Source organism: Anomaloglossus baeobatrachus, chromosome 1, assembly GCF_048569485.1.
Source record: "Anomaloglossus baeobatrachus isolate aAnoBae1 chromosome 1, aAnoBae1.hap1, whole genome shotgun sequence".
Taxonomy (NCBI): Eukaryota; Metazoa; Chordata; class Amphibia; order Anura; family Aromobatidae; genus Anomaloglossus; species Anomaloglossus baeobatrachus.
The window spans coordinates 725,124,033-725,150,682 of NC_134353.1; the positions used below are offsets into that span (position 1 = coordinate 725,124,033).

The window sequence follows — 26,650 nt, forward strand, 5'->3', positions numbered from 1 at the left end:
TAGCTTTAAGCAGCAGGGACCTACACAGGACAGCGCAGAAGGAAGGCCTCCGAACCCACCTGGCTAGATGAATTCCCAATTGATTCCAGGCTGCCCGGACATCCGTTACCATCCAAACCAGTTTCCCTGGCCTGCATTATTCACTACCAAGTAAAAAGTTAAAGGAAACTACAGTCCCTGTCACATCCAGTTATTCCCTGCGCCTTTGGTCCTGCACCCCAACGTTAAGTCCTCAATCATAGACTATAACAGTTGTCCTGGGGTCCTGCTCTACCTGTGAGGAGCTGTACCATCATTGCTGCATCACCATCTGCCCCAGCGGTCCCATCCAGCAGCGTTGGCCATACATTGCCGAATAGCACAGGTGGTGTCACGACTCATCCCCAGTAAATATCCCTAATTTAAACAACACCGCCTGGGTCACGGAGTCGGGCCCTACAGCCGTGACCTCCCAACAGAATCTGCCTGGTTCTAAGTGCTCCACAGCCCTGGTGTGCGTGTTACACACACCTCACTGTATATAGAATAATAAATAATTGTGGGAATGATAGATCAAGCTGGAGACCTGTTGCATATATATGATATCAGTGGAAGTACCACCAATAGAGGCAGGCCACGCCACTGCTATGGGTCCCGTGAGTTGGAGCGGCCTGGGCCCAGCTGCCCGATGTTTGTGTGCTTTCACTTTCATGATACAACATTGTGAATCATCAGTTTCATCATTATCATTGCAACCAGTGAGGCTGATTGTCAAACTGTCGTGTCTGTAACTCAGCGCTGGTACGCCATGTACAGGAGCTTCTCCTGCTCTGTTGCTCCTCTCTATAGCTGAACATGCATGTGGGCGACACTCTCCCCTGGGTGACGTAGTTTTACAGCCAAAGACAGGAGCTTTGCAGGCAGTCGGGTGGCAGCCATTGGTGGCTGTACTGCTCACGGGCGACTCAGCACGGCATTGGCACCCATCCAGTAGAGACTCAGACCGGGTGCACAGCACACACAGTCACGAGTCAGAACTCAGGAGCACAGCCAGCAAGCAGCACTGAGTACCAGACTGGTCCTTTGCTGACGGAGCCAGGCCCGCTAATAGTCTACTTACTTTACTTCTGGTAGATGTATAGCCTGGCTACAGTACAAATTAATTCATAATGTGTATATATCCCCCCCAGTAACTTGTGTTCCCTCCACAGGCCCCTAGTAACTTGTGTGCCCCCCACAGGCCCCCAGTAACTTGTATGCCCTCCCACTGGCCCCTCAGTAACTTGTATGCCCCCCACTGGATCCCAGTAACTTGTATGCTCCCCCACTGGCTCTCAGTAACTTGCTTGCCCTCCCACTGACCACCAGTAATGTGTACGCTGCCCCCAGTAACATGTATGTCACCCCCAGTAACTCGTATACCAGCCCCCAGTAATGTGTATGTTGCCCCTAGTAACTTGTATGTCCCCCCAGTAATGTGTATGCCCCCAGTGACATGTATGCCCCCTCCAGTAATGTGTATGCTGCCCCCAGTAACATCTATGGCACCCCCAGTAACATGTTTGCTACCCTAGTAATGTGTATGCCGCCCCCAGTAACGTATATGCTCCCCTAGTAATGTGTATGCCGCCACCAGTAACGTGTATGCCACCCCCAGTAACGTGTATGCCACCCCCAGTAACGTGTATGCCGCCCCCAGTAACGTGTATGCCGCCCCCAGTAACGTGTATGCCGCCCCCAGTAACATGTATGCCGCCCCAGTAGCGTGTATTCCGCCCCCAGTAACGTGTATGCCGGTCCCCAGTAATGTGTATGTCCCTTCCAGTAACATGTATGCCACCCACAGTAATATCTATGGCACCCCCAGTAACGTGTACGCTGCCCCAAGTAACGTGTACGCTGCCCCCAGTAGCGTGTATGCCGCCCCTAGTAATGTGTATGCCACCCCAGTAACGTGTATGCTGCCCCCAGAAACGTGTATGCCGCTCCCAGTAACGTGTATGCCAACCTCAGTAACATATGCTGCCCCAATAACGTGTATGTTGCCCCCAGTAACGTGTATGCTGCCCCCAGTAATGTGTATGCCGCCCCCAGTAATGTATATGCCGAACACATTAGCATGTATGTTGCCCCCAGTAACGTGTATGCCGCTCCCAGTAATGTATATGCCAAGCCCATTGACGTGTATGTTGTTCCCAGTAACGTGTATGCCGCCCCCAGTAACGTGTATACCACCTCCCAGTAATGTGAATGCTGCCCCCAATAACATGTATGCCGCCCCTAGTAACATGTATGCCGCCCCTAGTAACATGTATGCTGCCCCAATAACTTGTATACCGCCCCAGTAACGTGTATGCCGACTGGCCTATAACTACTATATGCATTCCTGGATATAAGAGCACTTATTTATTGTTATTATTCATCCATTGGCTTTTTTTTTTTAATGTTCACGCTATGGTTTTTTAAACAGATTTTTGTTAATTAAATTATTTAGGTGGTCATGCATTGTGTGTGCGTACCTCTTTTGTTTTTTTTTATTACCTGTCTATTATGTTAATATTTTATTGTATTTTTTTTATCGGGGGAGGGGGCCCATTCAGACTTTTGCTATGGGGCCCCATGAATTCTATGTACGCAATTAAACCTGTCAAGCACTAGGATATGGGTGAAGGAGATGAGTGTTCCAGCTTCCACACTTCTTGAATAAAAAAACGACTTTTAATGAAAAAATTTAAAATCCATAAGTCATCACAATATACTGTACAATACACTATATAAGTGACATAACAGGTCTTTACCAAATTGCACGGTGAACACCAGACATGTTTCACGCTGACACTCTTAGGGGTACTTTGCACACTACGACATCGCAGGTGCGATGTCGGTGGGGTCAAATTGAAAGTGACACACTTCCGGCATCGCAGGCGACATCGTAGTGTGTAAAGCCTAGATGATACGATTAACGAGCGCAAAAGCGTCGTAATCGTATCATCGGTATAGCGTCGGCATAATCCATAATTACGCTGACGTGACGGTCCGATGTTGTTCCTCGCTCCTGCGCCAGCACACATCGCTGTGTGTGAAGCCGCAAGAGCGAGGAACATCTCCTACCGGCATCACCGCGGCTCCCGTAGGATATGTGGAAGGAAGGAGGTGGGCGGGATGTTTACATCCCGCCCATCTCCGCCCCTCCGCTCCTATTGGCCGCCTGCCGTGTGACGTCGCAGTGACGCCACACGACCCGCCCCCTTAATAAGGAGGCGGGTCGCCGGCCAGAGCGACGTCGCAGGACAGGTGAGTCCATGTGAAGCTGCTGTAGCGATAATGTTCGCTACCGCAGCTATCACAAGGATATCGCAGCTGCGACGGGGGCGGGAACTATCGCGCTCGGCATCGCAGCATTGGCTTGCAAAGTACCCCTTAAACTTGGCGAGAATAAAGCATTAGACTAAGCACTAGGAAATGCAATCTCTGAACCCTTATATTTATACCCCTGGTACGTTTAATGTTTAAATAATAATACATTTCCTATTCTGATTTGGAAATAACATCTTGACTAGTCTCTCAAAAAACTTTGGAGGGCATCGACAGATAAACTAATTTGATAACTAGGTCCCACTATACAGACCAAGGTGAGGCCTAAAATCATTAGACAGAGTAAGGGTCCCATTGCACGTAGCGACGTTCCAGAGATCCCGACAACGATACGACCTGGTCAGGATCACTGGTACATTGCTTCATGGTCGCTAGTGAGCTGTCAAACAGGCAGATCTAATTAGCGATGCAGCAACGATACGCCGATCCATATAACAACCTTGGCGGTCGTTGGGACCCTGTCACCCAGACGTGCCAATGAGGTCGCTCGTCGTTGTTATGGCATCAAACACAGCGATGCATTCTGACCAGTGGGACACCAACGATCAAAAAATGAACCAGGACGTTCAGGAACGATCGGCGATATGGCAGCAGGGGGCGATCGCTAGTGAGGTTGTTGTTGCATCACAAAACCTGTGACGTTTCAGCAATGTTGCTAACAACATCGCTGTGTGTGACGGGGCCTTAAGGAGATGCCTGGACCTCACTAGGCAGACCAAAGTGATGCCTGGACCTCATTAGGCAAAGCAAGGTGATGCCTTGACCTTACTAGGAAAACCAAAGTGATGACTGAACATCACCAGGCAGACCAAGATGTATAAGGACCTTAGACCAAAGAAAGTGATGCCTGGACTTCACTTAAGATACCATGGTGATGTCAGAAACACTTTAAACAGAGAAGGGTGATGCCTGAGCTTCATTATTAAAAACAAAATGATGCCTGCAGCTTACTAGAGAAACCAAGGTGATTCCTGAGCCTCACTACACATTAAAAGGTGATTCCAGGTTCACACTATACGAACCAAGGTGATGTCTGGGCATCAGGTGTTAATGGTGTAAGTCAATACCAAAGAATAAAATATTGCTTAATTTATCATTTGTCTGCTGAACTGCATGTAGCATTAAACTACAAAAGTAAGGTGGCTCAGTGGTTGGCATTTGCAGCACTATGGGTGCTGGGTTTAAATCCCAAGAAGAAAATCGGCAAGGAGTTTGTATGCTTTCCCTATGTTTGCCTGGGTTTCCTCCAGGTTCTCTTGTTTTCTCCCACACTCCAAAGACCTATGGATAGGGAATGTAGATTGTGAGCCCCAATGGGGACAGTGATAATAAAGTCTGTAAACTGCTGTAGAAATGATGGAGCTATGTAAGCAAAGTATAATAATAATAATAATAAAAAATGTAAGCCAATTATGTAGATTAACTGGAAATTGCTGCAGCCAAGAAAGGGCCGATTAGCTTACAGTGGTTTTCCTTTTCTTTGAAACACATAATTACCTCTCAGAGCAGCACCACTCATCAGCAATGGCTACTGAATCTCCTGGCATTAACAATATCACATGATTTTGGCAGCCAATAATCAGTGGCTAATCAACTCAGGCTTCATACGCCATCCATCCTCGAAAGTTCTGTTCATATGGATTTTTTTTTAAAGCCTCTTGATTTTCAGCTTCTTTCAGCTGCCTTGTCCCTCAAGGAATGTTCTCCAAGTAGACGTTGAAGCACATCTCTGCCGTAATTCACACCACTTTTGCAGTATAAATGATAATAAATTTGTTGTCCATGCCCCCGACCCCATCCTACTCCCCCAGCTAAGCCCTGGCCAAAAAAAAGATGGCAGAGCTTGAGTAAAAGCGTCAAAAGTAGCAACATTTTTGCACAAATAACGCTCAGAGACCTGACAAAAATTGTTTTATGAATTGGTGTTTAATGGTCTTTATGTTGGATAAAATTTTGAGCTTAAAAACAGATAAAATAGCAAATAGTAAAAAAAACTGGGGCTATAAAAAGTGCATTTAGGGTCTTACCAGGATAACAACAGTAAGGGTTAATGAAAACCACTCACCTGAGATGGTTGTGTGATGCACAACCAGTATTAAAGCATGTATCAGCTGCTGCAGACTCCATGTGCCAAAGGCAGAAACAAGAAAAAAACAAGGATAAAAAGTGGAAAAACGTCCGCGCTGCTGTGCCAATAAAGAGTTCATTCCAAATAAGAGCATTGCAGGTGGTTTATTCTACGCGTTTCGGAGATAACCGATGTCCTTCATCAGGAAATATACCTGATGAAGGAGATGGGTTATCTCCGAAACGCGTAGAATAAACCACCCTGCAATGCTCTTATTTGGAATTAACTCTAAAAATAGCAAATAAGCAGTAGTGCTATTTCTAGTAGGAGACATTGCAAATGTTAAAAACTATGCGTTACAAATCCTATTATCCCATGAAATGGATTCTTTTCAGTAGCAATCTGAGCAAAGATTTAATCGCTTACATTTCTTGTAATATATACGATAGTATGAGTTGGTTAAGTTCATTGTTCATCGGTGAATTGATGTAAACAGTATTTTCTTTTTTGCTATTGTGGTCAGCTTGTCATTTTTATATCTTCTGATATAGGAGGGATTAATGGGTCAAAAGCCAAGTGATGTAGAGCATTTGTTGAAGCAATCTCAGAAGGAGCTGCTATGGCTGCAGAGACAGCTGTCATTCATCTCCAATGGAGGTCCACCCTGCATCCTCTCCCCAAACAAGGTTTGTCTTGAATTCCGATATGTGCCATATTAAATTAAGAGTCCGGTGTGAGCATGTGGTAATGCAAACCTGTAATACAGTAATCTTATTACTAGTGATAGTCTATGTAAAAATAGCACACATCTGCTGAATTTGATTTTTAAGATACATTAATATATGCAGCTTAAGGTGCACAATTTATTACAGCCATATATCAGTGATGCTAACAGTGGTCTCAGGATGAATAAGGACTTTGATCTACGGCAGGAATAAATTACACTGATTGCTTATATTCTGGGTTATTAACATCCGTCTAAGAGATCTACTATACTTAACTTACTGTGAGCTCTAAATTATCAGAAATTAATTAATGGACCCAAAGTAAAACTTCACTCCAATTTCTGAGGATATCATATCACTGCAATACTGATTCCACTTCTCTTTATCACCTAAATATATGTATACTACTGTTAATAGGTATATGGAGGATAAGGAAAAGAATCCGCTGTAGGTGAGAAGGCCACACATGAGATTATTGTTAGTGGGTCTTATAAAAAACAATATAGTGCATAAAATGGGCAGTTGTCAGCTGCTGGTACCAAAAGTGCCTGGTTGACACTTTCCCATATGTCTATTTCACCATAAACATACTTCCACAACAGCTATCTTAGCTGTAGCTTTAGATGTAATTGTTTCACATCTTAATTGTTCTTTATTATATTTTTACACATTTTTGTGGCCATTGAATGGAAGCTATGTCATCATACATGCATCTGACAAGGAACTATGTTGAGCACAAGAGACGTCTTACGGTACAGGTGTTGTCCAGGACTATCATATTGATGACCTATTCCTAGGTGCATGCTGAGGACAAGATGGATATCAGAACATAGGAAAGCTGGGTGCTGATAGAAAGAAGGATTTCAGATCATGGAAAACATGAGTGCTGAGGGAAAGAGCCAAGTGTCAGTGACACTATCCCATGCCCTGAGTATCAGCATAATTATCCCACACCTTGAGTATCAGCATCATTATCCCATACCCTGAGTGTCAGTGTACGGTTGGGGGGGGGGCAATGTCCAAACTTTGCACCGGTGCCCATCGAACTCTAGTTACACCACTGGCTTGGCTGGAGCAGTTTGCTTACGAGAAGTGGGCTAAAATACCTATAGAAAGGTTGAGAATTATCATTGAGAGATACAGAAATCATTTATTTTCAGTGATTGCCTCAAAATGTTGTGTATTGTGATGGGTGGACCTGGACTGTAAAAGTTCAGATCTGCGCGGTTTCAAAGTTGCCCGGGTGCCAGGCACGAGATTCTATGTGTTTTTATCCGCACCTGGCACTTGAGAAATTAAAAAAAAAAAGGAAAAATAAAAATGAAGCGAGCGCTTCATACTTACCGAGGCCTTGTCGCAGCTGTAAACTGCTTCCGCGCGGCTGTACACTGCTCCTGCGGCCTCCCTGGGCCGCTCATCATTGCTCATACATATACACTGCTTTCCCTGCTTTACCTGCCCACCGGCCAGCCTGGCCTCTGTGAATGGTTACAGTCAGACGCACCCCCAGCCTGTGTGACAGCGTCTGCCTGCAACCAGTCATGGCTCATCGCGACTCAGTCTCTGTTTGCAGTCACAGCGGGCAGTCATGCTCTATGGCCATTCGCTGTGCCTGAGATGTAGTAGAGCTGGAATCGCCGTGGCACCTCCTGTGGATTACGACGGACCTGCAGGGGTGTTTAGGGGGTTAATAAAGTGGTGAAAAAGGGTATTTTTCTTAGATTTTTCAGTGTCTGTGTTTATTTACTTTCACTTACAGATTAGTGATGGGGGTGTCTCATAGGCACCTGCCATCACTAATCTAGGGCTTAGTAGCAGCTGTGGGCTGTTATTAACCCCTTATTACCCCGATTGCCACCACACCAGGGCAACGGGAAGAGCTGGGTAAAGTGCCAGGTTTGTCACATCTAATGGATGCGACAATCCTGGGTGGCTGCAGGTTTCTATTTGTAGGCTGGGGGGCGGCCATTAACCGTGGCCCTCCCCAGTCTCAAAATACCAACGTCCCAGCTGGCGGGCTTAATCTTGACTGGTTCACAGACTAAAAAACTCCTTTCTTATATAGAAATAAGATTTAATAACAGAAGCGATAAAATACAAAACACTTCTACAATTTAATCCAACCCAATAGAATTAGTGCCAACAACACAATAGAACCATGTATCCCCCCTCCAATAATTTGTTCTAAATATTACCTATAAATACAGAAACCATATGATGATAGCTCTGTTCCCCTATAAAAGGGGTCTTGATCATTTAGATTGATATAATCAGAAAGGTACTCATCAACAATCTATGAGGGGGACCTTAATGATATTCAATGTAAGTCGAGCAGTATAGAATTACCCCTGATCAGTCCAATAGTCAAGAGTCCTAAAGTCAAGGTCCCTAAGGGCGGCACATTACCATAACCCCTGATTAGACACTGGGGTGTAAATCTGAAATTGCTGATGAACACCATACAGAAGAGGAGGTTGTACAGTTGTCAACCTATATACCCCTAGTCGACCTAACGCGTTTCCCCTCCCCACAGGAGGTTCTTCAGGGGCCGTTCATAAACAAAATGAAACAATACAAAAATAGTAGATATATTATACAAAGTATCCTCTAACTATATATTAATAGTGATGAGCGAGTACTAAAAAGCTCGGGTGCTCGAAGCTCGGGCCGAGCCTCCCAAGATACTCGTGTACTCGGCCCGAGCACCGAGCCCAATGTTATCCTATGGGAGACCCGAGTATTTTTGTGAAATGACCCCCCGGCAGCATGGAGAAACCCTAAAAATGTCACAAAAGTCTCAGAAGAGTGCTCAAATGACATGGCATCAGCATGGGGAAGACCCCTTGAAGCATTTATCACTCAAAAGTCACAGATGTGAACAATTTTGTCCGAGTTTTACGCCATTTTTACGGACTCACCAGAAAACCTTCCAAAATGACACCAAAATGAATTTTCATGGCGGAAATGTTAAGGGCACATACCCAATAGTGAGATAGAGCTGGTGTATGTTACTTTTTGAGATTAATACATGAAAGATTTTACATGAAAACCTTGTGTGGCACTCCGATGTCCAAAACGCACGTTTTGTGCTTTTTACTAGCGATGTCGGTCATTTTTTTTTTTTTATTCTATCTCCCTCAGTCCGTCGGTCTGTCTCTCTCTGTCTTGTCTGTCCCCCTCTCACAGTCTGTCGGTCAGTTCCCCCCCCTCTCTCTTACTTACCGTTCCCCGATCACTGCCGCGGCGCTGCACAGCTGTTCAAACTCCGGTGGCTTTTCCTCTTTTGAAAAAGCCGGCCGCTCATTAATCAATCTCCTATTCCCTGCTTTCCTGCTTTTCGGCGCCTATGATTGGTTGCAGTGAGACACGCTCCCACACTGAGTGACAGCTGTCTCACTGCAACCAATCACAGCAGCCGGTGCGTGTATACTGTGCAGTGAAATAAATAATTAAATAATTAAAAAAAACGGCATGCGGTCCCCCCAATTTTAATACCAGCCAGATAAAGCCATACGGCTGAAGGCTGGTATTCTCAGGATGGGGAGCTCCACGTTATGGGGAGCCCCCCACCCTAACAATATCAGTCAGCAGCCGCCCAGAATTGCCGCATACATTAGATGCGACAGTTCTGGGGCTGTACCCGGCTCTTCCCGATTTACCCTGGTGCGTTGGCAAATCGGGGTAATAAGGAGTTAATGGCAGCCCATAGCTGCCACTAAATCCTAGATTAATCATGTCAGGCGTCTCCCCGAGATTCCTTCCATGATTAATCTGTAAATTACAGTTAAAAAACACACACACACCCGAAAAATCCTTTATTAGAAATAAAAAACACTAACAAAGTCCCTCATTACCAATTTATTAACCCCGACAAACCCTCCATGTCCGGCGTACTCCACAGTCCTCCAGCGTCGCGTCCAGCTCTGCTGCATGGAAGTGACAGGAGCTGCAGAAGACACCGCCGCTCCGGTCACCTCCACGCAGCTAATGAGATGAGTATAGCGATCAGCTGAGCTGTCACTGAGGTTACCTGGATCCAGCGGTGGATGCAGCGGTGGCCGCGGGTAACCTCAGTGACAGCTCAGCTGATCGCGCTACTCACCGCCGCTCCAGTCAGCTCCATGCACCAACTGAGGTGAGTATAGCGATCAGCTGCTGTCACTGAGGTTAATCGCGGCACCGCTGGATCCAGCGGTGGCCGGGAGTTACCTGACTGACAGCAGCTGATCGCGCTATTCCCTTCATTAGCTGCGTGGAGGTGACCGGCGGCTTTTACTATTTTGAAAAAGCCGGCCGCTCATTAAACAATCTCCTATTCCCTGCTTTCCCCGCCCACCGGTGCCTATGATTGGTTGCAGTGAGACACGCCCCCACGCTGAGTGACAGGTGTCACACTGCACCCAATCACAGCAGCCGGTGGGCGTGTCTATACTGTGCAGTAAAATAAATTAATAAATAATTAAAAAAAAACGGCGTGCGGTCCCCCCCATTTTAATGCCAGCCAGATAAAGCCATACGGCTGAAGGCTGGTATTCTCAGGATGGGGAGCTCCACGTTATGGGGAGCCCCCCAGCCTAACAATATCAGTCAGCAGCCGCCCAGAATTGCCGCATACATTATATGCGACAGTTCTGGGGCTGTACCCGGCTCTTCCCGATTTGCCCTGGTGCTTTGGCAAATCGGGGTAATAAGGAGTTAATGGCAGCCCATAGCTGCCACTAAATCCTAGATTAATCATGTCAGGCGTCTATGAGACACCCTCCATGATTAATCTGTAAGTTACAGTAAATAAACACACACACCCGAAAAAATCCTTTATTAGAAATAAAAAACACACACACATTCCCTGGTTCACCACTTTAATCAGCCCCAAAAAGCCCTCCATGTCCGGCGTCATCCAGGATGTTCCAGCGTCGCATCCTGCGCTGCTGCATAGAGGTGACCGGAGCTGCAGAAGACACCGCCGCTCCGGTCACTTCCACGCAGCAAATGAGGTGAGTAGCGCGATCAGCTGAGCTGTCACTGAGGTTACCCGCCGTCACTGGATCCAGTGACAGCGGGTAACCTCAGTGACAGCTCAGCTGATCGCACGGCTGTCTTCATTAGCTGCGTGGAGGTGACCGGAGCGGCGGTGTCTTCTGCAGCTCCTGTCACTTCCATGCAGCAGAGCTGGACGCGACGCCGGAGTCCGTGGAGTACGCCGGACATGGAGGGTTTGTCGGGGTTAATAAATTGGTAATGAGGGACTTTGTTAGTGTTTTTTATTTCTAATAAAGGATTTTTCGGGTGTGTGTGTTTTTTAACTGTAATTTACAGATTAATCATGGAAGGAATCTCGGGGAGACGCCTGACATGATTAATCTAGGATTTAGTGGCAGCTATGGGCTGCCATTAACTCCTTATTACCCCGATTTGCCAACGCACCAGGGTAAATCGGGAAGAGCCGGGTACAGTCCCAGAACTGTCGCATATAATGTATGCGGCAATTCTGGGCAGCTGTTGGCTGATATTGTTAGGGTGGGGGGCTCCCCATAACGTGGAGCTCCCCATCCTGAGAATACCAGCCTTCAGCCGTATGGCTTTATCTGGCTGGTTTTAAAAATGGGGGGAACCGCACGCCGTTTTTTTTAATTATTTAATAAATAATTAAAATTAATAATTAAAATTAATAAATAATTAAAAAAAACGGCGTGCGGTTCCCCCCATTTTTAAAACCAGCCAGATAAAGCCATACGGCTGAAGGCTGGTATTCTCAGGATGGGGAGCTCCACGTTATGGGGAGCCCCCCACCCTAACAATATCAGCCAACAGCCGCCCAGAATTGCCGCATACATTATATGCGACAGTTCTGGGACTGTACCCGGCTCTTCCCGATTTGCCCTGGTGCGTTGGCAAATCGGGGTAATAAGGAGTTATTGGCAGCCCATAGCTGCCAATAAGTCCTAGATTAATCATGTCAGGCGTCTATGAGACACCCTCCATGATTAATCTGTAAGTTACAGTAAATAAACACACACACACACCAGAAAAAATCCTTTATTAGAAATAAAAACACACACATATACCCTGGTTCACCACTTTAATCAGCCCGAAAAAGCCCTCCATGTCCGGCGTAATCCAGGATGATCCAGCGTCGCATCCAGCGCTGCTGCATGGAGGTGACCGGAGCCGCAGCAGACACAGCCGCTCCTGTCACCTCCACGCAGCAAATGAACACAGCCGCGCGATCAGCTGCTGTCACTGAGGTTACCCGCGGCCACCGGTGGATGCAGCGGTGACAGCGGGTAACCTCAGTGACAGCAGCTGATCGCGCGGCTGTGTTCATTTGCTGCGTGGAAGTGACCGGAGCGGCGGTGTCTGCTGCGGCTCCGGTCACCTCCATGCAGCAGCGCTGGATGCGACGCTGGATCATCCTGGATTACGCCGGACAAGGAGGGCTTTTTCGGGCTGATTAAAGTGGTGAACCAGGGTATATGTGTGTGTTTTTTATTTCTAATAAAGGATTTTTTCTGGTGTGTGTGTTTATTTACTGTAACTTACAGATTAATCATGGAGGGTGTCTCATAGACGCATGACATGATTAATCTAGGACTTATTGGCAGCTATGGGCTTCCAATAACTCCTTATTACCCCGATTTGCCAACGCACCAGGGTAAATCGGGAAGAGCCGGGTACAGCCCCAGAATTGTCGCATATAATGTATGCGGCAATTCTGGCCAGCTGCTGACTGATATTGTTAGGGTGGGGGGCTCCCCATAACGTGGGGCTCCCCATCCTGAGAATACCAGCCTTCAGCTGTATGGCTTTATCTGGCTGGTATTAAAATTGGGGGGAACCGCACGCCGTTTTTTTAATTATTTATTTATTTATTTTACTGCACAGTATAGACACGCCCACCGGCTGCTGTGATTGGGTGCAGTGTGACACCTGTCACTCAGCGTGGGGGCGTGTCTCACTGCAACCAATCATAGGCGCCTGTGGGCGTGGAAAGCAGGGAATATGAGATGGCTGTGTACAGAGCACAGCGCGCCGGCCGGTATAAAGGCTCGGTCACGCTGTGCAGGCCGGCCAATCACTGCAATTCCACAACTAACAGGGCTGTGGCATTGCAGTGGTCTGCCAGCCAATCCCTGCATGAGGGCTGGCTCTCAAAAGAGCGCCAACATGCAGGGATGAAGACCACGAGTAAAGCACGAGTATTGCAAAATTACTCGGTACCCGCCGAGCAGCCCGAGTACAGTGATACTCGTGCGAGTACCGAGTAGTTACAAGCATGCTCGCTCATCACTATATATTAACAATAAATATGGTTTGTACAGTATCCCCTAGCTATATCGTATCTTCATGGGCCAAAATTGTCAGGTGATACATCGTAGTTCATTCAGAACTTGCAGCTCTGCTTCAGGTGAGGTGATATACAACATAAGGAGAATCAGATGAGTTGTTCTTTGACACCTATACATGTATTCTATGAAATGCTGCATCACCTGCAAATTTTGGACCAATGCTGAAGTGGAATTTTAAATGTAAATCCACGGCACCCGATATTATACTTACACTCTGGCGTTTTCATCCTTTTTCAAAACCGCTCCAGTCCCACGGCGCCTTCTTGTGCCCGTAACATTTGTCTGTCCAGAAGTCCGAAGTTACTTCACAAGCACCCAATGCAACTCTATAAGAGCAAGAACAAGGCTCTCATAGAGTTACATTAATTTGTGACTTCCGTCACTCTCCATAAAACACATGTATGTACAGCGCTCAGCATAAATCCCCTTGAAAAAGTAAGATTTTAATAGATATCTTACTTAACGAAACAACAAAATTTTGACAAGACTGACTTCATAAAACATTTTACCCATAAAATGAAAGTTAGTTTAATAATAGAACTTTCATTACAAATTCTTTAGGTTTCTCAAATTAGTTGATGCAAAAAATGAATGCACTTCACATCAAAAACTACCATATCTAGTATTTTTTTTGACCTCCATGATTTTTAAGGACAGCACCAAGACTTCTAGGCAAGGAACGAAAAAGTTGGTGAAATATTGTAACATCTATCTATTTCCATTCTTCAATAAAAATCTCTTTTACAGCCTGGATCCTGGATGGAGATTTTGTATCTTCAAAATTCCACTAGGTGTTTGATTGGGTTCAGATCAGGAGACATATTTAGCCACTATATCACTTTTACCTTGTCTACAGAAAAGCAGTAGAAAAAGTGCACATATACGAAGGACGCAGAGTGTCCTCTACGTTCGGGTGTCCGTCTGCAGAAACGTATATGTGCAAAAAATGGCACAAAACAGAGCACACGCTAACGCAATGCACTCCATAACAGTGAATGGCCCTGTCGGGTGCATGTGTCCGGAGCACGCTTTTCAGAGTGGGGGAGGGGCGGTCCGGACGGATGCCCCGACGGGCCCTGTGAACGTAGGGAAAAATGCAATGTGAAAGTAGCCTAAAGGTTCTAGACCTAAACCTTATTGAACATGAGTGGGACATCCTCAGAAGATGGAGGAGCGCAAGGTCTCTAATATCCACAAGCCCCATGATGTTGTTGTGGCGCCCTGGACAAGCCAGGGGCCACAGAGAACAACACCACAACACCCCACACTCCCAGCAGGCACACCGAAATCAGACACAAAACCCTTGTTGCCTTCCTCCAGGGGCTGATGATCACACCAGGGGGGTGGACCAGGTGGTTGGTCCCGCCCACCGAGGAGTTCACAGTCCTAGAGGCGGGAAAACCAGGCAGATAGAGTTTGGAGAGGAAAGAGATGAGTTTGGAGAGTGAAAGTGGAAGGAGGGAAAGTAGAGAGAGAGGAGAAAAGTGACAGCTAAAAAGCCTGAAGTTGGTCCGGGTGTGTGGCCCGGACAGATCAGCAAGGTTGGCAGACGGTGGTGACCGTCTGCAGGAGTGGCCGATTGGAGTCTACCGTAAGGACCGTGGACGGGTGGTGGCCCGGCGGTATCGGACCGGTACGCAAAGAGAAGCCAGCACCAGTGGCAGGGGCTTTTCGGACCCCGGCAAGGCTAGGAGTCGCCGTGAATTTGCCGAATCCGTTAGTGAAGGGGACCTCCTGGGTTTCCAAACAGTCAAGTCCTGACAGAAGGCAACAGTCCAACCGAGTGAGGGAGACACCGCCACCGCCAAGGCAACCGTTTCTCAGGGCCAGCGCCTGCGGGCAAAAGGGGCTCCCCCGGCTCACATCCAAGCCAGGGAGCGGGTTACCGGTGGGAACCCATTGGAACCGTACAGACAACGTAGGTGCAGGGAAAGACAGTCACCGCTAACCTACCGGGAGCAACAACACCGCAGCCGTCCGAGGGACCCGTCCACCCAGCCGCTTGTTTTACCGTGAACTGTGTCCTCGTCATTGGGCTGAGTGAGTACCACCGTGCCATGCGGCACAGCGCTGCTCCCGCGACCCTGCACCTCATCAGGCCCCGCAACCAGCCTGTCATCCATCCCTACCCCATCACCGGGCCCCGGGACAACCAACCCCCTACCCACAGAGGGGAGGATTAACAACAAAGCTGCTCCCTGTCACCGCTCCCGGGATCCCCGTCCAGAGCAGCGGTGGTGTCACCAAAATCACCACAACCGTGGGTGGCGTCACGGACAATATCCCTAAAACCAAACCACCCCCTTTTCACTCACAGGCGAGGAGCGCCGCTCGAATCCCCGGGATCCGACCCATCGCTTGAGCCACCGAGCAGCAGCAGTAGCAGCTGGACCCGAGCAGTGGGAGAGCGCAGCGTCCCCTCCTCCGCCCGCGACATTGTCATGGAAGAGTGGAAGAGTAGAAGATTCCAGTGTCAAAGAGCTTTAAAGCGCACCAATCTCCAGGATTTTCCTATATAACCTAAATCCAGTGTTATACTGGCATTATCATGCTGATTCTATACATACCTTTAGTTGTTAGCTAAAATGTATAGGTTTTGAAACACAAGCAAGTAAAATTTGCAAAATGAGCAGTTTTTTTACAGCAGCTGCCGATCAGCTGATAGCTGGGATGAGTATTCATAGTGATTCCCGCCCCCTGCCTGTTGTTCCTTCCCCTATCTGTTATTTATGCTATTATAGAATTGTTTTACTAAGAAGGACTTGTGCTGATGTCATACCCATGTGACCAGAAGGGGTGGGGCCTCAGCCAACATAGTTAATAAAAGGAAGCAACATTATTTTTCTGTTGGCTGAGGCCACACCCCTTCTAGTCACATGGGTATGACAGGCAGAATTGGCTGATCAAGTTATTTAGAAAAAGCCTTCCCTATCAGTTTTACAGGGATGTGGACACTACTGCAGAGTAGTGACCACCCCTTTAAAGTAAAATGTAAGTCAATGGGGATAATAAAAAAATATCCGGAAAAAGAAATGTACAACCTGTGGGGGTTTCTAACTATCTATAACCCTAAGGCTGCTTTCACACTGTGTTTTTACTTACGTTCAGTGGTCCTGTCGGAGCTTCCGTCCGAACACCCTCGAAAAACGGACTTCGGATGGGCCGATGGGGCTATTGACTATAATGGAGCAGACGGAGTCAGCGTTTGCTCTGTCTTGCACCATTTTTGGGCATATATGCTTTCTGCAGGTGTGACGCCCTGGCACAGCCAGGTTGTCACAGAAAGAGTTAATCCTCCTTGGTAATCTGATCTCACACCGGTGCAGCAAGACAAACCACATCCCCCAGGGTAAGAGAAAAGCAGAGCAGAGGGGAGGGGCTGGAGCAGAGTGTGTGGAGAGGAGACAGAAGTGGAGCCTGGAGCTGTAGCTCCCAGGCTGAAAGCAAAGCGTGCTCCGAGAGGGCCGGGACAGGCTGTAGTGAGGAAGGGGCCAGAGGTAGCCGGAGCAGGGCGGTGGCCCCTCAGTACCTGGGTACCCGGATCACTACAGGGGAGTGGATTCCCCGTTCCCGGCTGAGGAGAAAGAGGAAGAGAGTGGAGAGAAAGGCACCTGGCTGCAGGGAAAGAACAACAAGGGCTGCTGCACCGTGTGTGGGACACTAACACCCCCGTACCGAAGGCTGCGGACACCGGCAATTCCTAGTTTACCAGTGACTCCGTGTGACTTACTTGTGAGTACACCCGTGCCCTCGGGCACCGCACTGCAGCACTGCGCCCTGCTCCCTGCTTACCCCATCACCGGGCCCCGGGACAACCAACCCCCTACCCACGGAAGGGAGAACTAACATCTAGCTGCTCCATACCATCACTCCCGGGATCCTTGTCCAGAGCAGCGGTGGTGTCCCAATCACCACAACCGTGGGTGGCGTCACGGACAATATAAATCTCCCTTACCAAATCCCTTTATACTGTGGAGCCTGGGATCACAGACCGGGTCACGCCACCGTGATACCCACAGAAGTGACCTCGTGGCCCAGATCTGAGTACCCCTGGTCCCCGGGAGACACATTTGGCGTCACGAACAGGATCGAACCCATCCAGTTACCCGGAGGAAGTGCGCCTTGTTCTGGACTGTCAGCGGTGATCCGCTGCAAAATTTTTAAAGTCGCCATCTTTGCCGCCATTTTGGGCGCGAAAATCTCCCGCCCAGCACCTTCTTCCCCAAGCGTTGGGCGCGAAAAAGAGGCTCCGCCCCCTGTGAACGCGGGCGGAAGTGAAGCTCCGGAGGACCGGAAGCGAAAGGGAAACTTTAAAAGTTGCTGGAAGGACTGCTCCCGAGTACCAAGGGGGAGCAGGAAGAAGGAACCGCAGTTTATGTGACTAGGACTGTAAAGGCAGGGACGCCAGGACTCTGCCAGCATTTGGTTCCTGGAGAGGCCGCCGCAGCGATGCACTGACCCGTTACCCCTGTTACCGGTAGCGGAGCCCGCAGCGCCTGTTGGGGAGGACCCAGACCTGGGGTCTCCAGGCCTCACCTTTGTCACCGCCCTGCCACCGGCCCCGGCAGTCCGCCCGGCCGCAACGGCAGCGAAGTACCGGTCCCGTTGACCAATTTGGAGCCGTTCCTGGACTGGGGTCAAGGGGTGCTGCCTGGGTTTTAGGGGCAGCACCAAGGCCAGGTTGTTTGGGTGGGTGACTGAAGGACCCGTTACACTGTTATTATTAAAAGTGTTCGACTGTTATTGCAACATTGAAGCAATGTACATCCCGCTGTGGGAAGATTGAAAATGCATGTGTGAAAATGTTTAAAATGTTTTATTCTTTTCCCAGTTTAATAAATGTTGGTGGCCTGACGGCCCAAGGACGGGCCGTGTTTTACCAAGGGGGTGTGTGACGCCCTGGCACAGCCAGGTTGTCACAGAAAGAGTTAATCCTCCTTGGTAATCTGATCTCACACCGGTGCAGCAAGACAAACCACATCCCCCAGGGTAAGAGAAAAGCAGAGCAGAGGGGAGGGGCTGGAGCAGAGTGTGTGGAGAGGAGACAGAAGTGGAGCCTGGAGCTGTAGCTCCCAGGCTGAAAGGAAAGCGTGCTCCGAGAGGGCCGGGACAGGCTGTAGTGAGGAAGGGGCCAGAGGTAGCCGGTGCAGGGCTGTGGCCCCTCGGTACCTGGGTACCCGGATCACTACAGGGGAGTGGATTCCCTGTTCCCGGCTGAGGAGAAAGAGGAAGAGAGTGGAGAGAAAGGCACCTGGCTGCAGGGAAAGAACAACAAGGGCTGCTGCACCGTGTGTGGGACACTAACACCCCCGTACCGAAGGCTGCGGACACCGGCAATTCCTAGTTTACCAGTGACTCCGTGTGACTTACTTGTGAGTACACCCGTGCCCTCGGGCACCGCACTGCAGCACTGCGCCCTGCTCCCTGCTTACCCCATCACCGGGCCCCGGGACAACCAACCCCCTACCCACGGAGGGGAGAACTAACATCTAGCTGCTCCATACCATCACTCCCGGGATCCTCGTCCAGAGCAGCGGTGGTGTCCCAATCACCACAACCGTGGGTGGCGTCACGGACAATATAAATCTCCCTTACCAAATCCCTTTATACTGTGGAGCCTGGGATCACAGACCGGGTCACGCCACCGTGATACCCACAGAAGTGACCTCGTGGCCCGGATCTGAGTACCCCTGGTCCCTGGGCGACACACAGGCGGACACCCAGACGTAGCCCACTACGCAGTGTGAAGGGGGATCTAAGACAGGACCCGTCTATGACCAGTGAGACCTCCTCCTTCTCCCTGGACATGCCAATCAACCTTTTCTCAGCAGCAAAATTCTAGTCGTACTTTCCTAGCTTTTCCTAGTTTCTTATTTCAATGGGGAACCCAGTTAAACACCTCCCAAAATAAGTGTTTATAATAGGAGCTTGATGCCCTTTCCAGTTCATCTTTCTATGGTACTTTTCCATTAAATGAGTATTCCATCTACGATCATTATTGGATAAACTAATCTACATCGCACCTATACCTTTTTTCCCTTCCTCTTAAGGAGCAGCTCAGTCTGTGTCTGTAGATGGATATCTGATGTGACTTGAATTCTTCAGGGTGCCTTACACGCTGCGACATCGCTAGCGATAGCTAGCGATGTCGTGCTCGATAGCACCCGGCCCCGTCGTTCGTGCGACATTTGGTGATCGCTGCCGTAGCGAACATTATCGCTACAGCAGCATCACACGCACATACCTTTTCAGCGACGTTGCTGTGACCGCCGAAAATCCCTCCTTCAAGGGGGAGGTGCGTTCGGCGTCATAGCGACGTCACTGCGGCGTCACTAAACGGCCGCCCAATAGCAGAGGAGGGGTGGAGATGTCGGCCGGAACATGCTGCCCACCTCCTTCCTTCCTCATTGCGGGCGGCCGCAGGTACGAGGTTGTTCCTCGTTCATGCGGTGTCACAAATAGCGATTTGTGCGTCCACAGGAACGACATACAACCTCGCTACTGACCAAACAACAATTTTTGGTTTTTGAACGACGTCTCACAGACCAACGATTTTTGCCTCTTTTGCGATCGTTTAAGGTCGCTCATAGGTGTTACACGCTGCGATGTTGCTAACGACGCCGGATGTGCGTCACAAACACCGTGACCCCGACGATATATTGTTAGCAGTGTCGCAGCGTGTAAATGGCCCTTTCATGTCACCTGGATAATCTATGTTTGGACATCTTTTAAAGTGCTCTGAATTTGGCCATTCTGCAGGTTGCTATGAATGTCATCCTGTGTATATATTAGTGGCAGGTGATTTATATAGCCTGTATTAGATCTTGACAAAGAAAGAGCAATGTAATTGGTAATAATTGAAGTGTATTATGCAAGCCGCATATTCCCTATGGCTTTAACATCCAGTCTTGGTGAGAGTCCAGAATTATGCATATCAGAAATCAGTGTGAGCAAGTGAGGCCTGCAGTGTTTCTCTCCCCAGGGAGAACCCTTCTAGATTTCCCTCACAGTTGCTAGGCAGCTGACACTTACACTACATTTGAGTAGGCTTCTTCTGATATGATATGGAAGCATACATTCATGGCTTATAATTGACCTGTTACCAAAGCCCGAGGTTCTAGGATGCAGCTTTTCGTTCCGTCTGAATTCTACATCTGGAAAGCTGTCTATTCTGCTCATTGCATCATTACACTAACTATAGTAACTTGGTCCCACATGGTCCAAGAAGAGGAAGCGTTGTTTCAAGGTCATGAACAGTACAATTCTTTATTGATTTTAATCAAATCTCCGCAACACGTCATTTAGCCTAATGAATGTCCATCTTTTTTCATATCCCTATTTACAGGATCCCTAACCAGTGTCAAATGAAGGTAACAAGGGCGCACCAGCAACGTTGACTCTGAGGGTCCTCTGTGTAAATATACTCTGACGAACAAAAGGTTAACAATATTTTGAACTTCCATATCTCACCATCCACTATAGCTTTGAGCGTGACACTACCTACATTTTATAGACAATCATCTTGGTTATCTGATACATAAATTTGACTGTTTTGACTGTTTTGCTCCTAAAAGTCTAAATTTTTATTTGTATTATTTTTAGTATTTTTTAAATCCTCCTTTAGCTTTAAAAACTGCCTGATTCCTTGTGGACATGCTCTCAATCAGATTCAAGCATGTCTCGATCGAATTCTGATCCCAGATCTCTTCTACATGTTCCCAATGTAGGTGCATACTGGTTGACATTATGTATACAGCTTTTTCTTCAACTCTACCCACAAGTGTTTGATTGGGTTGTGGTCTGGGGCGGCCAATCCAGCACCTCTAATTCATTGTCATTGAACCATTTGTATGCAAATCTCGACATATGCTTTGGGTCATTAACCCTATATGATCAGGCTTCCTCCACCGAATTTGACAGTTCGTTCAATGTCTCAGTTCATTAGCCCCTTTTTCCCTTGTTTCTTCCAGACTAATTTACACCCATCAGTCTAATTTGTTGATTTTTGTTTCATCATTCCAAATCACCTGTATCCAAACTTCTACTGTCCACTTTCCGTACTTTTTTGCAAACTCAAGCCGACACTTACTGTATATATATAGTTATATAGTTACATGGGTTGAAAAAAGAACTAGACCCATCTAGTTCAACCTTCCTCCAACAATTATATATTTTTGTCACTAAATCATCTGTAATCGGCAATGTTGTGTGTACTGAGGAAATCATCCAGCCCTTTTGTAAAAGCTGTTATAGTATCTGCCAATACAACCTCTAGTGGTAGGGCATTCCACAGTTTGACTGCTCTAACTGTAAAGAACCCTTTCCTATTTAGCCGGAATCACCTTTCTTCGACCTGCAGTGAGTGCCTCGTGGTCCTTAGTATTGAATTTGAAAGGAATAAGTCATGTGCCAAACCTTTGTATTGACCACACATGTAAATGAGATCTCATTTGAGACGTCTTTTTCTAAGCCAAACAAGCTCAACTTTCTAACCTGTCATCATATGGGAGGCCTTCCATTCCTTGTAATAATCTAGTTGCTCACCTTTAAACTGACTCTAACTTATAAATATCCTTTTCAAAATGTGCAGCTCAAAACTGGATCCCATATTCTAGATGTGGCCTTACAAGTGATTTATAGAAGGGTAACAATACGTTGGGATCACAGGATCTAATCTCTCTTTTAATACACCCTAAAATCTTGTTTGCTTTTGCAGCTGCTGCCTGAATTACGTGCTGCTGCTTAGCTTAGTTGTGACTAGAGTACCCAAGTCCTTCTGTTCTCTAGTCCCGAGTTTTCTTCAACTCAATGTATATGCAGCTATAGGATTACTCCGTCCTAGGTGCATTACTCTAAATTTATCAACATTAAAGCTTATTTGCCAAGTGTTTGCCCATTCCGACATCTTATCCAGATCGTTATGTAATATTAGATTGAGGTACTGTAAGTTTTTATTATCCCACATAGTTTGGTGTCGTCAGCAAAGACTGACACTTCACTATCAATCCCATCCACAAGTTCCTTAATAAAGAAATTAAAAAGAATCGGTCCTGTCACGGATATTTGCGGTTCCTCACTGCTGACTATAGCTTCTTATTAGCCTCATGCATATGCTTTCCATGCCCACCAGCATCTGTGATTGGTTGTAGTCAGATGCTCCCCCAGCCTGTGTGACAGCGTCTGCCTGCAACCAATCACAGGCGCTGTCCGTGGGTCTATATCGTAAAGTAAAATTAAATAAACAAATACAACATTTGGAGTAGGGGCCCCACATATTATTATACCCAGCACAGAAACAGCATATGGCTACAAGCTGCAGCTCCCAGCTGTGCACTTATCATGGCTATGAATCAAAATAGGAGCTGCTGCAAGCAACATGGGAACCTCCAGCTGTGACTACAAATAACCTGAGTGATGTCACCGCTCTTCATGCGGCTCAGTCTCTGCCTGAAGTCCACAGCGGGCAGTCATGTTATATAATCGTGCGCTATTCATTCAGATGTAGCAGAGCTGGAATCATCATGGGAATTCTGGTGGATTATGTTGGGACTGCAGGGGTATTTTGGGGTTAATATAGGGGTGAAACAGGGTGTTTTTTTTTGTATTTTATTTCAAATAAAGGATTATTTTGTTGTTTGTGTTTCTTTACTTTCACTTACAGATTGGTAATGGGGGTCTCATAGACCCTCCCCATTACTAATGTAGGGGTTAGTGAGAGCTGTGGGCTGTTATTAACCCTTTATTAACTCAACTGTCACCACACCATGGCAATCAGGAGGAGCTGGGTAAAGTGCAGGGATTGTCGCATCTAATGGATGCGACAATTCTGGGCAGCTGCAAGCTGCTATTATTAGGCTGGGTGCGGCCCAATAAGCATGGGTCTCCCCAGCCTGAGAATACCAGCCTCCAGTTGTCTGGCTTTATCTTGCCTGGGTATCAAGATTGGGGGAACCACATGTCAATTTATTTATTTAAATAATTAAAAACATAAAAAAAGCTGCATAAAGTTCCTCTTATTTTGATACACTGCCAAGATAAGCACACGGGTGGGGGCTGCAGCCTGTGGCCGTATGCTTTATCTGTGCTGGGTATCATAATATGGGAGGACCCTATGCTTTTTTTATATGTATATATTTATTTTTAAACCAAGATAGACACACATAGCGTCAGAGATAGGAAGCAGTCAGCTGACAGGCTGTTACTCAAGATGGGGGTGCATCTGAGTGCAACTAATCACAAACATCGGTGGGCGGTGAAAGCAGTGCACATGCATGGAAGGATAATGCATGGCCCCTGAAGTGAATAGGTGGCCTGGAAGCAGTTACAGCTGTGACGGAGCCTCGGTAAGTACAGTGCGCTTGCTCCTATCCCTTCTACCACCATGTTTAATCCCCAGATTCTGGTCCCCATAGACTTATATGGGGACTGGCATCCCACCCAGAGCCGGATATTAAAAGCCAGATAACCGGGACCCGCCATTCCCAGTTATCTATGAGTTCGTCCATCACTAGTTGTCAGTTATTAAATTATTCTCTGCAATATATTTTTGCATGTCATCCATTAAAATTCCCTCAAAAACTTTGCATACCATCGATTCCAGAGTTACCAGATGATAGTTGCCTGGATCTACCCTCTTACCTTTCTTAAATATCGATACCACATCAGCCATTCTCCAATGCCGAGTCAGCAACCCTGTTATAAGAGAGTCTATAAAGGTGAGATCCGTCAATTACTGAGCTCAATTCCCTCAATATCCGTGGATGAATGCCATCTGGCTTGGTATATTCGCCAATGTGTAATTTGGTCAGGTGCAGGCATACTTCTTATTGTGTTCAGTTACTTATATCAAGTGGTAAACTTTGACTTTTGCTTTGTTGAATGATCCCTGAAACAGTCAGTTCCTTGTTGAACACAGATGAAAATTGCCTGTTTAATAACTCAGCCTTTTCTTTGTCCTCTAATTTTAGGATTTATTTTAATTGCATTGGCAATTTGTGTTTCAGTAACTAATTTTGCTAGTTTGATTTCTTCTTAAATTTCCTATTGAGATCTTTATACTCCTGAAATTCTATTTCTGTATTCTCAGCCTTCAAGATTTTGAATGCCCTATTTTTTGGCTTATTATAATTTGTGTTATTTATCCATAGTGGTTTCTTTTCATTTCTGGACATTTTATTATCAGAGGCTGGAAGTTTTTCACAGGATTGTAGTAGTATATCTTTAAGCTTGCGCCATTTATGTTCAGTAGCCCCAGTTACCATGACATGGTCCAAATATACACAATTAAGCTCTTCCCTTAATTTGTCTTAATTTGTAAAAAATTAGCAACCACAAGATTTTATGTCCCATTGAACGTTTGGATAGTTGAAGTCCCCCATAAGAAAGGACTCAATTATTATTATTATTTGCTACCCTTTTAATTTGTTGCAACATTTCATACTCTACCTGTTCAGCTATGTTATGAAGCTTTTAGCAAACTCCAATTAACAGCTTTATGATAATGTTGAAGTTGAGGCTTCTTCACCATTTTTTTAGGCCAAATTGTGTAACATGTGTCCTACGGTGCTTGTATGGATGTCTGTGATCTCACTATTACAAACCATATGAGACACCTCCACTGTCGTGTTTGTCGCACCAGGACTGATAGACCTTGGCATGAGCTGACTTGTTGACACCAATATTTTGCTTGGTTGTCCATCTCTTGGCTTTTAAATGGATGGACGGACTTCATTTTGTATTCTTCCAAGTGTGACGTGCCTTACAGTACATGATGCATTTTCGTAATTTTCTTGGCTGAGAAGCAGCTGTCGATGAGCTGGATGAAGGCGTTTCTCTTTTCTTGGGAAATCTTCTTCATGGCTGTTCCTGGATTCAAACCAGTGACCTTTCGCTTGAGCTATTAGGGATTGTGAGAACAGGTTGTAATTTGTGGTATAGAGGAAAAAAAGATTTTCACATTACCAGGAGAAAAACAGTAACAATGCAGTGACAGGACAAGAATCGGCATACCTAATCCTATGCTAAATAGTTGCAAGTTAAATTTATATATGAAATAACCAAGATGATTGTCTATAGTCTATAGTCTCAAGTTCGAAGTTGTAGTGGATTGTGAGATATGGAGCCTGAATATCAAAAGTTGAAAAAATTGCTAACCTTTTTTTGCAGTATAACATTATCTTCATTCACAAATTTATTTATGCTTCTATATAATAATAAACTGTGTAGTTTGTTAAATAAATTATATCATGCTGCTTTTTCTGTACTTAGCGAATAAAGGGCGTTATGCCAACTAGTGCTCATAGAGGGGTGAGGAGGTCCTGCACAGAGGCCCACTGGGAAATACACCTGTTCCCCGTGTGTCAGTCCGAGTCTTCTATTGATTAGAAAAATTATGGATTCTCAGATTCATTTTTTTTTTTTTTACTGAGAATTGTGCCTGGTATGTAATTTAGGCAGTCAAAGACTAAAGGGGGCTTTACACGCAAAGACATCGCTAACGAGATGTCGTTGGGGTCACGGAATTCGTGACACACGTCAGGCCTCGTTAGCAACGTTGTTGAGTGTGACACGTATGAGCGACCGCTAACTATGCAAAATACTCACCAAATTGTTGATTGTTGACATATTGTCCATTTCCCAAATATCGTTGCTGATTTTGGAGGCAGTGTTGTTCGTTGTTCCTGAGGCAGCCTACATCGCTATGTGTGACACCCAGGAACAACGAACAACACTGTACCTGCGTCCTCCGGCAACGAGGTGGGCGTGACTTTCATGCGCCTGTTCTCCGCCCCTCCGTTTCTATTGGACGCCCGCTGTGTGACGTCACTGTGACGCTGCACAAACCGCCCCCTTAGAAAAGAGGCTGTTCGCTGGCCACAGCGACGTCGCTAGGAAGGTAAGTATGTGTGACGGGTCCTAACGATATTGTGCGCCACGGGCAGCGATTTGCCCATGACGCACAAACAACGGGGGTGGGTGCTTTCACGAGCGGCATCGCTAGCGATGTCGCTGCGTGTAAAGCAGCCTTAACTGAAGGCTTAACTTTTGTGTACAAAGTATTTCACTTGTTGGAGCAGTAATTTGTTCTTTAGAGCTGCTGGTCTTTCTGTAAAAGGCTTTAAAAGGGAATCTGTCACCAGGTTTTTGCTACCTCATCT

The 26,650-nt window shown here is 46.7% G+C and overlaps 1 protein-coding gene across 18 annotated transcripts in view; it reads left to right on the forward strand.

The window, feature by feature from the left end:
• RIMBP2 (RIMS binding protein 2) overlaps positions 1–26,650 on the forward strand; it is an 877,394-nt gene that overhangs the window by 252,794 nt on the left and 597,950 nt on the right. For all 18 annotated transcript variants that reach the window (XR_012725119.1, XR_012725121.1, XM_075322225.1 and 15 more), the window contains exon 5: positions 5,974–6,108. Coding sequence is in view for 16 of the 18 variants with exons in the window: in XM_075322225.1 (XP_075178340.1) it covers positions 5,974–6,108 (135 nt within the window). In the remaining 2 variants the exon portion in view is untranslated. The remainder of the gene's footprint in view (positions 1–5,973; positions 6,109–26,650) is intronic.